Source organism: Procambarus clarkii, chromosome 66 (genome assembly GCF_040958095.1).
Source record: "Procambarus clarkii isolate CNS0578487 chromosome 66, FALCON_Pclarkii_2.0, whole genome shotgun sequence".
In the NCBI taxonomy this organism is placed as follows: domain Eukaryota; kingdom Metazoa; phylum Arthropoda; class Malacostraca; order Decapoda; family Cambaridae; genus Procambarus; species Procambarus clarkii.
This window is the reverse complement of record NC_091215.1, coordinates 6,189,505-6,202,479: the sequence shown is the minus strand read 5'-3', so window position 1 is coordinate 6,202,479 and position 12,975 is coordinate 6,189,505. Positions and strand designations below refer to the sequence as shown.

The 12,975-nt window shown below is 35.4% G+C and overlaps 1 protein-coding gene across 1 annotated transcript; it reads left to right on the top strand.

The window, feature by feature from the left end:
- The first annotated feature begins 4,447 nt into the window (after positions 1 to 4,447).
- LOC138355174 (coiled-coil domain-containing protein 42 like-2-like) lies at positions 4,448 to 12,595 on the top strand. Its single transcript, XM_069309998.1, has 3 exons — positions 4,448 to 4,460; positions 5,433 to 5,654; positions 12,225 to 12,595. The coding sequence occupies exons 1-3, from the start codon at positions 4,448 to 4,450 to the stop codon at positions 12,593 to 12,595; spliced, it is 606 nt and encodes a 201-aa protein (XP_069166099.1).
- Positions 12,596 to 12,975: the final 380 nt, after the last annotated feature.

Genomic DNA, 12,975 nt, shown 5'->3' with positions numbered 1-12,975 from the left:
CACGGGCGCGTTTCGTAAAACTTATTACATTTTCAAAGTCTTTAGTTCACAAATACACAACTGAATAGAACTTACATATCTCCGATTTTATATCTACATTTGAGTGAGGTGGAAGGGGTGATGTGGCATTAACACAAGACAGAACAAAGTGTGGTATTAATAGGGTATTAATTTCATCAACACAAGACAGACCACGAAACAATGGATATTGAATAGAAGTGTTTGTAGAAAGCCTATTGGTCCATATTTCTTGATGCTTCTATATTGGAGCGGAGTCTTGAGGTGGGTAGAATATAGTTGTGCAATAATTGTCTGTTGATTGCTGGTGTTGACTTCTTGATGTGTAGTGCCTCGCAAACGTCAAGCCGCCTGCTATCGCTGTATCTATCGATGATTTCTGTGTTGTTTACTAGGATTTCTCTGGCGATGGTTTGGTTGTGGGAAGAGATTATATGTTCCTTAATGGAGCCCTGTTGCTTATGCATCGTTAAACGCCTAGAGAGAGATGTTGTTGTCTTGCCTATATACTGGGTTTTTTGGAGCTTACAGTCCCCAAGTGGGCATTTGAAGGCATAGACGACGTTAGTCTCTTTTAAAGCGTTCTGTTTTGTGTCTGGAGAGTTTCTCATGAGTAGGCTGGCCGTTTTTCTGGTTTTATAGTAAATCGTCAGTTGTATCCTCTGATTTTTGTCTGTAGGGATAACGTTTCTATTAACAATATCTTTCAGGACCCTTTCCTCCGTTTTATGAGCTGTGGAAAAGAAGTTCCTGTAAAATAGTCTAATAGGGGGTATAGGTGTTGTGTTAGTTGTCTCTTCAGAGGTTGCATGGCTCTTCACTTTCCTTCTTATGATGTCTTCGACGAAACCATTGGAGAAGCCGTTATTGACTAGGACCTGCCTTACCCTACAGAGTTCTTCGTAGAACTCTGTAGGGTAAGGCAGGTCCTAGTCAATAACGGCTTCTCCAATGGTTTCATCGAAGACATCATAAGAAGGAAAGTGAAAAGCCATGCAACCTCTGAAGAGACAACTAACACAACACCTATACCCCCTATTAGACTATTTTACAGGAACTTCTTTTCCACAGCTCATAAAACGGAGGAAAGGGTCCTGAAAGATATTGTTAATAGAAACGTTATCCCTACAGACAAAAATCAGAGGATACAACTGACGATTTACTATAAAACCAGAAAAACGGCCAGCCTACTCATGAGAAACTCTCCAGACACAAAACAGAACACTTTAAAAGAGAATAACGTCGTCTATGCCTTCAAATGCCCTCTTGGGGACTGTAAGCTCCAAAAAACCCAGTATATAGGCAAAACAACAACACCTCTTTCTAGGCGTTTAACGATGCATAAGCAACAGGGCTCCATTAAGGAACATATAATCTCTTCCCACAACCAAACCATCGCCAGAGAAATCCTAGTAAACAACACAGAAATCATCGATAGATACAGCGATAGCAGGCGACTTGACGTTTGCGAGGCACTACACATCAAGAAGTCAACACCAGCAATCAACAGCCAATTATTGCACAACTATATTCTACCCACCTTAAGACTCCGCTCCAATATAGAAGCATCAAGAAATATGGACCAATAGGCTTTCTACAAACACTTCTATTCAATATCCATTGTTTCGTGTTCTGTCTTGTGTTGATGAAATTATACCCTATTAATACTCTTGTCCTGTCTTGTGTTAATGAAATTAATAGCCTATTAATGCCACATCTTGTTCTGTCTTGTGTTAATGCCACATCACCCCTTCCACCTCACTCAAATGTAGATATAAAATCGGAGATGCGTAAGTTCTATTCAGTTGTGTAGTTGTGAACTAAAGTCTTTGAAAATGTAATATGTTTTACGAAACGCGCTCGTGTCGTGTCAGACTAGAAATAAAAATGAATTTTGGAGAATTGATTTTTGATTTACCTCCAACAGTGAAAAGAAATGTACGAAAGATTGAGAAAATTCGTGTTAGAATTATTAATCTTACTTTTTCGGTCATATTTAATAATATATATATATATATATATATATATATATATATATATATATATATATATATATATATATATATATATATATATATATATATATATATATATATATATAAATATAAATATAAATATATATATATATATATATATATATATATATATATATATATATATATATATATATATATATATATATATATATATATATATCTATATATATATATATATATATATATATATATATATATATATATATATATATATATATATATATATATATATCTATATATATATATGTCGTACCTAGTAGCCAGAACGCACTTCTCGGCCTACTATGCAAGGCCCGATTTGCCTAATAAGCCAAGTTTTCATGAATTAATTGTTTTTCGACTACCTAACCTACCTAACCTAACCTAACCTAGCTTTTTCGGCTACATAACCTAACCTAACCTATAAAGATAGGTTAGGTTAGGTTAGGTTCGGTCATATATCTACATTAATTTTAACTCCAATAAAAAAAAAATTGACCTCATTCATAATGAAATGGGTAGCTTTATCATTTCATAAGAATAAAATTTGAGAAAATATATTAATTCAGGAAAACTTGGCTTATTAGGCAAATCGGGCCTTGCATAGTAGGCCGAGAAGTGCGTTCTGGCTACTAGGTACGACATATATATATATATATATATATATATATATATATATATATATATATATATATATATATATATATATATGTCGTTCCTAGTAGCCAGAACGCATTTCTCAGCCTACTATGCAAGGCCTGATTTGCCTAATAAGACAAGTTTTCATGAATTAATGTTTTTTCGACTACCTAACCTACCTAACCTAACCTAACCTAACTTTTTCGGCTACCTAACCGAACCTAACTTACAAAGATAGGTTAGGTAGGGTTGGTTACGTTCGGTCATATATCTACGTTAATTTTAACTCCAATAAAAAAAATTTATCTCATACATAATGAAATGGGTTGCTTTATCATTTCATAAGAAAAAAAATTGAGAAAATATAATAATTCTTGAAAACTTGGCTTATTAGGCAAATCGAGCCTTGCATAGTAGGCTTAGAAGTGCGTTCTGGCTACTAGGTACGACATATATATATATATATATATATATATATATATGTCGTACCTAATAGCCAGAACGCACTTCTCAGCCTACTATTCAAGGCCCGATTTGCCTAATAAGCCAAGTTTTCATGAATTAATGTTTTTTCGTCTACCTAACCTACCTAACCTAACCTAACCTAGCTTTTTTTGGCTACCTAACCTAACCTTACCTATAAATATAGGTTAGGTTAGGTTAGGTAGGGTTGGTTAGGTTCGGTCATATATCTACGTTAATTTTAACTCCAATAAAAAAAAATTGACCTCATACATAGAGAAAAGGGTTGCTTTATCATTTCATAAGAAAAAAATTATAGTAAATATATTAATTCAGGAAAACTTGGCATATTAGGCAAATCGGGCCTTGAATAGTAGGCTGAGAAGTGAGTTCTGGCTACTAGGTACGACATATATATATATATATATATATATATATATATGTCGTACCTAGTAGCCAGAACTCACTTTTCAGCCTACAATGCAAGGCCCGATTTGCCTAATAAGCCAAGTTTTCATGAATTAATATATTTTCTCTAATTTTTTTCTTATGAAATGATAAAGCAACCCATTTCATTATGTATGAGGTCAATTTTTTGTTATTGTAGTTAAAATTAACGTAGATATATGACCGAACCTAACCAACCCTACCTAACCTAACCTAACCTATCTCTATAGGTTAGGTTAGGTTAGGTAGCCGAAAAAGTTAGGTTAGGTTAGGTTAGGTAGGTTAGGTAGTCGAAAAGCAATTAATTCATGAAAACTTGGCTTATTAGGCAAATCGGGCCTTGCATAGTAGGCTCAGAAGTGAGTTCTGGCTACTAGGTACGACATATATATATATATATATATATATATATATATATATATATATATATATATATATATATATATATACAAACTATATATATATATATATTAGTATATTTTGGTAGCAGTCTTTCCTGTAGACATATATTATTAAATATGACCGAAAAAGTAAGATTAATAATTCTAACACGAATTTTCTCGATCTTTCTTATGTTTCTTCTCACTGTTGATGGTAATCGAAAAATCAATTCTCCAAAATTCATTTTTATTTCTAGTCTGACGCGACACTTGAACGCGTTTCGTAATAACTTATTACATTTTCAATGACTTTTAGTTTACACACACACAACTATTACCTGCAAACACTAAACAGAGTTCTTACTATGCTATGATTTAAACCGCTTTTATTTTTCATTTTATACCCGCATTTTGGGTGAGGTGATATGTTACAACAGTTTTGGATGAGGTGAACAAAACTTTTAACACAGGATAGACCACGAAACAATGGGTATTGAAGGTATGAATGGAAGTAATTGCAGAGGGCCTATTGGCCCATATTTCTTGATGCTTCTATATTGGAGCGGAGTCTTGAAGTGGGTAGCATATAATTGTGCATTAATTGGCTGTTGATTGCAGGTGTTGACTTCTTGATGTGTAGTGCCTCGCAGATGTCAAGCCGCTTGCTATTGCTGTATCTATCGATGATTTCTGTGTTGTTTGCTATGATTTCTCTGGTGATGGTTTGGATGTGGGAAGAGATTATATGTTCCTTAAGGAGCCCTGTTGCTTATGCATCGTTAATCACCTGGAAAGAGATGTTGTTGTCTTGCCTATATACTGAGTCTTTTGAGGCTTACAGTCCCCAAGAGGGCATTTGAAGGTATAGACTACGTTGGTCTCTTTTAAAGCGTTCTGCTTTGTGTCTGGAGAGTTTCTCATGAGTAGGCTGGCCGTTTTTTTGGTACCAAAAACTCTATTCTTCTGTATAGAAAAAGTGGATTTCGCAGTTAAGAAGGCTCACTTGGATTTGGAATTTCTACAGACCTGTAAGGTGCATCGTTTGGTCCTAAGATTCCTCAGGTTTAAAGTGTATTCCGACAAATTTGCGTTAACAAGTGAATATAATTCTTGGTTATTAAGATTGTTGGACTTTGAAATTTCTGAAAAGCAGAAGCGGGTAAATAAGTTGAAAAGTGAATTGCACATGAACTTGGAGAAATTCAAGATCTTGGTTTCCTGGGTTGATTTTGCATCCTTAAAATGTAAAAATGAAAATTATTATGATAAAAGGGTTGAAAAATGGGTAGACTTATTCACGGGAAGAAAATGCGGAACTTGGGTATACCTTCATTTAATTCGGTGGTCCCTGATAAGGTGGTTTTCAATTTCTCAAAGAGAATTTTGTCTCCCATTGAGAAAGAACTTCTCTCTCTGGGGTTAGACTTCGGGTTGACATGTAAAAACCCTAAATTTGTTAATCATTTTTTAGGTTTTGAGCGGTTATGCAATACATTGAAAACTTGTACCCTAAGGACTGGTACAAATTATAGTTGGACCAATATCATCAGCACTGTTTCTTCCTTAGCACATGAAGTCTTTAATGACTTTGGGAAATATAAATCTACATTCCCTCCTTTTGACAAAAGGAAATTGGATTGTATTAATGGCTTAAAGAATGATAGTAGTATTTGTATTACTAGACCAGATAAAGGTAGGGGTATAGTGGTTTTGGACAAGTAAGATTATGTGAATAATGTTGAAAGGTTGTTAGAAGACCCCTCTAAATTTAAGTTGGTTTATATAGACCCCTTTTCGTATATTTTGAAATGTGAGGATAAACTAGAGTTTTAAGAAGTCTGAAAGATTCTCTTTTTGATTATACAAAATTACTTGCAACTGGCTCTAAGCCAGGCATCTTATACGGGTTACCTAAAGTTGATAAAACAGGTATACCGATTCGTCCTATTTTATCAGCGATTGGCACTTTTAATTACAAACTGGCAAAGTTTCTGGTTCCATTATTAGAACCATTAACGCATAATGAATTTACTGTGAGAAATTCTCTGGATTTTGTAAAAGAACTTTCCTCCTCAAATTTTGAGTTCCCAACTATAATGACCAGTTTCGATGTTGAATCACTCTTTACTAATATTCCTTTGTTGGAAACCATTAATATTTGTGTAAATCAATTATTTGCTGACACTAATTTAGTGTCTGGATTTTGTAGTAAAATATTCGGACGGCTGCTGGAAATAGCGATTAAAGACTCCCTCTTTATGTTTAATAATAAATATTATAAACAAATTGATGGAGTAGCAATGGGGTCTCCCTTAGGTCCTGCACTGGCTAATGCTTTTTTGAGTTTTCATGAAATAAATTGGCTTGATAAATGTCCTTTGGCCTTTAAACCAGTCTTGTACAGGAGATATGTAGATGACACTTTTTTGTTATTTAAGGACCAATGTCATATTGAGAAATTTAGAGAGTATCTTAATGCACAACATAGTAATATACGTTTTACTGCAGAGTGTGAAGTGGATAATTCATTGTCGTTTCTTGATGTCAAAGTGAATAACCTTAATGGGTTCAACACTAATGTTTTTAGGAAACCAACTTTTACTGGTTTAGGTTTAAATTTTAATTCTTTTGTTCCTGATATTTTTAAGAAAAATGCAATTAACACTCTATTGAATAGGGCCTTTGTTTTATGTTCAAATTGGAATAACTTTGATCAAGAAATTAATTTTCTTCTGAATTTTTTTCAGATAATGGTTATCCTTTGCATATGGTTTATACCTTTATAAGGAATTTCGTAAATTAGAAGTTTCACCCATCGTGTAAGATTACTACAGTAGAAAGGGATATTAATTATATTAAATTACGATTTTATGGCACTATTAGTTTTTCTGTAAGGAGTCGTTTGAGGAGACTGTTGCAGCATTGTTATCCTTAAGTAGACTTTAGATTTATTTTTGTCAACACAAATACCATAGGCTCTTATTTCAGATTTAAAGATAAAGTGCCTACCCCCCTGTGCTCTAATGTTGTATATATGTATAATTGTTCCAGCTGTAATGCTGGATATATTGAGAGTTCCATTCGGAACTTTAAGATTAGGATACTTGAGCACCGGGGAGTATCTTTTAGGACTGGATTACCATTGTCTAAATCAGCATTTTCGGAGATTAGAAACCATTGTTATGAGTTTGATCATTCTCTGCTGGAATCTGATTTTAAAATTCTGGACACTTGTATGTATAGCCAGTCAGATTTGAGAGCAATGGAATCCTTATATATAAAGGAGCTGCGACCTCTGTTAAATAGCAACCTTTCGGCTGTTCAATTGTACACTGTATAGTGCACAGTAGGCACTGTAATTTGATTTATAGTTCATTCTGGTAGTTTAATTTTATTATAATTTTGTTTAGTTTACCATGTCTTTGCCTTTTCTTACTGATTTCAAGTCTTGACATTGTACATTATTATAATCTTTTATTTAGGATATATAATACATTTTTTGGTATTTAGTTTTATTTAATATTTGAGTTTTTATAAGATTTTGGTTAGTACTTTATAATTGTCGTTTATTCTGTTTGCATTTTATATACATTTTTTGTAGATTTGTAGTCATTACATGAACATTTGTTATAGTGTTTAGTATCTATGTGTTATGCCATAAGAAGGAGGCATTTGAGCGGAATTCTGTGTTGCGTTTCACTTACGAGATGGAGAAGGATAGGAAGCTGCCCTTTCTAGATGCAACAGTCATGGAAAGGAGCGGAGGTTTCCACACTGCAGTCTACACTAAGGAAACAAAGGAATGTGGCTGAATGCCAACAGTGACTGCCCAGACAGGTACTAGAGGAGTGTCGTTAACGCTTATGTCGACCGTGCTCTCAGCCACAGCTCAGGATGGAAGCAAGTCGATGAAGAACTCTGTAGGCTAAGGCAGGTCCTAGTCAACAACGGCTTCTCTAATGGATTCGTTGAAGACATCATAAGAAGGAAGGTGAAACGCCATGTAACATCTGAAGAGACAACTAACACAACACCTGTACCCCCTATTAGATTTTTTTACAGGAACTTCTTTTCCACAGCTCATAAAACGAAGGAAAGGGTCCTGAAAGATATTGTTAATAGAAACGTTATCCCTACAGACAAAAATCAGAAGCTACAATTGACGATCTACTATAAAACAAGAAAACGGCCAACCTACTCATGAGAAACTCTCCAAACACAAAGCAGAACGCTTTAAAAGAGACCAATGTCGTCTATGCCTTCAAATGCCCACTTGGGGACTGAAAGCCTCAAAGAATTCAGTATATAGGCAAGACAACAGCATCTCTTTCCAGGCGATTAACGATGCATAAGCAACAGGCCTCCATTAAGGAACATATAATCTCTTCCCACAACCAGACCATCACCAGAGAAGTCTTAACAAAAAACACGGAAATCATCGATAGATGCAGCGATAGCAGGCGGCTTAATATCTGCGAGGCACTACACATTAAAAAGTCGACACCAGCACTCAACAGCCAATTAATGCACAACTATATTCTACCTACTTCAAGACTCCGCACCAATATAGAAGCATCAAGAAATATGGGCCAATAGGCCCTTTGCAGTTACTTCCTTTCTTTCCTCTAACTTACAAAATATTATACCCATTGTTTCGTGTTCTGTCTTGTGTTGAAAGTTTGTTTTCACCTCATCCAAAACTGTTGTAACATATCACCTCACCCAAATGCAGGTATAAAATCGAAGCTGTTTAAACTCTGTTTAGTTATAGTTGTGTGTGTGTAAACGAAAGTCTTTGAAAATGTAATAAGTTATTACGAAATGCGTTCAAGTGTTGCGTCAGACTAGAAATAAAAATGAATTTTGGAGAATTGATTTTTCAGTTACCGTGAACAGTGAAAAGAAATATAAGAAATATTGAGAAAATTCGTGTTAGAATTAATAATCTTACTTTTTCGGTCATATTTAATATATATATTTTCGGTCATATTTAATATATATATATATATATATATATATATATATATATATATATATATATATATATATATATATATGTCGTACCTAGTAGCCAGAACGCACTTCTCGGCCTACTATGCAAGGCCCGATTTGCCTAATAGGCCGAGTGATTTTCTTTATTTTCAATAAATTGTTTCATATTAGTTTATTTTAAGTATTATTATTATATTATATTAAGAACATAATTTATTGATTTACTTATGTTAGTTTAGATTAGGTTAAGATAGGTTAGGTTAGGTTCGGTAGGGTTGGTTAGGTTCAGTCATATATCTACGTTAGTTTTAACTAAAATAAAAAAAAAATAGCTCATCTATAATGAAATGAATAGCTTTATCATTTCATAAGACAAAAATGAGAAAAATATTGAAATTCTGGAAAAATTGGCTTATTACACAAACCGGGCCTTGCATAATAAGCCAAGAACTGCATTCTGGCTACTAGGTACAACATATATATATTTAATATGTAACAACGATCACAAAACATTGATCGAAGTATGCAGAAAAACCACACGTGAAAAACAGACAATTCTAAATGCGTTTTCGGTTTAATTCGTCTTCATCAGAGCAAAGTAGAATGAAGATGGAAACCTATGAAGTAAAAAAACTAAGTACTGTTCGTCATTGTCCAGAGAGGTTGATTCGTGCATTCAAAACCCTCAAAAAAGGTAACTCTCTACATAACACTAAGTCTGATAAGTCCAATGCTCTTGTCATCATGGACAAGGAAGACTTCGTCTAAAAAATTAATCGGTTGTTGGAAGACGGAAACACTTTTTTTCCTGTTAATAGAGATTCAATTTAAGAAGTTATTGCATATTTTAACAAAACTGTTGAAACCTTGCTCATGAACGATAAGAAGTTGATTCCTAAATTTTTAAGTCGTTTCCTTTTCCTACCATATCTATTTGGTCTTATTAAGACACACAACCCCAATAATCCTGCAAGATCTATTATTAGTTTTGTTTGATCTGTAGCATATAGACTTTCCAAATGGCTTGTCCAGGTCTTGTCACTGGTAGTAGGTTCCATTTCCAACACACACATAACAAACAACTTGGACTTGGTTAACAAGTTTTCTTGTTTGAAATAAAATTATGATTTTAAATTTGTGAGTATTGATGTGATGGTTCTGTTCACCAGAGTTCTTGTTGATGACCTGTTGGCATTCTTACGGGATCTACTCCCTAAATATAATATAACTTTAACACCATTGTTGAACTCATAAAATTGTGCATTAAAGATAATTATTTCTACTTTAATGATTCATTTTATAAACAAACATTTGGCATGGCGATGGGTAATCCCCTCTCCCCTGTTTTAAGCAATTTGTACATGGAGTGTTTTGAAACAAACATCCTACCCTGGATCTTTTCCTCGAATTTGGTTTGGTATAGGTACTGTGACGATAATCTCCTTCAAGAAAGATTTGGCCTGCTCTTTCCTTCATCATGTTACTTCAGTACATCTACAACATCTAGATACTACAATCAAGAGTAGTACACAGTTAGTAGAATACGTTTTTACAGGGGGTATACGTAACCCTACACTCGCTCTCCACCTCCCCCTCCTTGCTGTCACCACTCCACCTTCGTCGATTACCAAACTACCACTTCCAGCCAGCACGCTTCTGATTGGTGAATCGGCGACTCCACTCGACTTCAGCGTCATCTGCATAGCCGATGACTAAGCGTGCATGAGCCATTGGATTTAGAATATTCTGTGCTCTCAAGGCTGATACATCTATCTAGTGAACTCTGTGTAATAGTGGAGGTTTTCAGCTAGCCAATATTCTCAGCACCTATTAATTCATTTTTTGTCTTGTTCATTGTAGAGTAACGTAACCATTGTTTTATTATATATTATTTTTTGACTTTGTAATTTTGTTTATTCGCACTGTACATAGCCAAGGGATTATCTTTGTTCATATTTGTTTTCAAGTCATTTAATGTTTCATTGTTCATACGATTTGTTTTGCATGTTTTTCCCTTTAACTTGACCACAGGAGGCAACAGCAACGTAGTCAACTTTTTTTTTTCTTTTTTTTTTTGTAAATGTGATTGGCATTGACACCCGCCATTGGGAGGACTGCCGTACACCTACATTTATTTCCATCACATTTAATGGGGGCCTGTCCTAGGAGCCTCACTCAGGTACTGATACTAGAACATCAATTTGTGGTAAGTGTACTTGGCCTTGATACAGTTGCTTTTCAATATTTTCATAACTTTTAATATTCATATGGTGCTGTGTATTTTGTGCATTCCGAGGGTAACATATGGTGAGTGTTGGATAACTATGGATTACGTGTTGACTGGAGGCCTCAGTCACGCTCTTAATTGGTCGTTCATCCCTCAGTGTTATTACTCGTGTATTCCACCTTTTTCGTCCCTAGAATATTTTTCAATTACGGCAGATCATCATTTTGGTACCCTGGTACTTTGGTTTGTCTTCGGGCCACGTACCCTATCTTCTGCAATCCGACCGAAGGAGGATAAAGAGGGCCATAGTTCCTCTAGCACGGACTACGCTGTTGAGTTGGGACCTCAGTAGCAGTTCTCGTCACAAGTTGACACTCGCACCCCTACACATCGGTCAGAGATTATGATATTTACTCAGGTAGGGAATTGGCTTTCTTTTTCAGAGCACAAAGAATGCTAATTCTGTAAGTATCTTCTAGTTAAGTAGGAAACCCCTTGCTTCTGTCCTATAGAGACCCGGCAAGGTATCCCTACATTCCTCGACAACCTTTTCATTTTTGAAACAATTAAAAGTTTCATTTGTTTTTGAAACTATCCGTTTCATTTATTTAGTAGGATTTTCTTGCCCTTATTCTCGTATATTGAGTGCCGGGTACAAGATTTCCTGCGATTTTGATTGAATAATTATTTAACATCTAATATTAACGGTAATTGTTTTTATATTAACGATTGAATTTCCACAGGATAGTCACCAGTTGCCACGTCATCCTGTTACTGACACTTATAATATCACAGGTATATTCGCTGTACATTTATTTGCTATCTCAAAATGTTTCGTCTCTCAGCATTTCGTAGTGATCCAGCAAGTGAAGCACGGGAACTTAATTCGTGCCTAGAGGACAGAATTACGAGCTCTAGCACATGAGTATCAACTAGATGTTCCCCATGGAGCCAACAAAAGTGACTTGCACAACATTATCCTCGACCACCTCTTATATGAAGGAATTATAGACTCTGATTCTAACGAAAACTATTCTATTGCAGATCGGCATGCTCTGGCAGCTATGAAGTTAAACCTCGAACTAGCGAAAATAGAGCGTGAACAACAAACAGAAGCTCTACAACAACAGAAAGAAGCTCTCCAGATAAAGAAGGAAGAGTCTGCCCTAAAGAAGGAAGAACAGGAACGCGAGGCTGCCCTAAAGAAGGAAGAACAAGAACGCGAGGCTGCCCTACAACGTGAGCGTGAGAGGGAACAACTTGAAGCAAGAAAACGTCACCTGGAGATGCAACGTGAGCACGATAAGAAACAAGCTGATAGTGTTCTAGAATACCATCGACAAGAACTAGACTTAGAAACTACACACCACACTCAGCGCCAACAAGCTACAGCTAGTCTTCCAGTAAGCTTCTAACTTACTGGTGGCTGTGAGAGTTTTGAGTTGAAACTTGTGAGAAGTTTTGGAATAAATTGAAATAGGTATAAGGAATTTTAGCTCTGAAAATGTCTAAGAACTTTCTTTATTCTTTAACCTTTATTCCTGTCGTGATATTCAACTAGGTCGCCTGAGGAAGGACTTGCTTAGCTAACACACCAGTGTAGTAAACAGCTCATTCCTCACTTTGGGACCATGTATGAACAATCGACTAGGCGCGAGCAAACGCCGAGACCCCAATGAAAATCGAAATCCCCCCCACTTAGGCCGCCGAAGCGAATCTAACGAGTAAGTCCCGGGCTCTCACAACAATAATTTATTGTTGTGTGGTGCCGTATATTTGATCCAAAGCTCAGAAA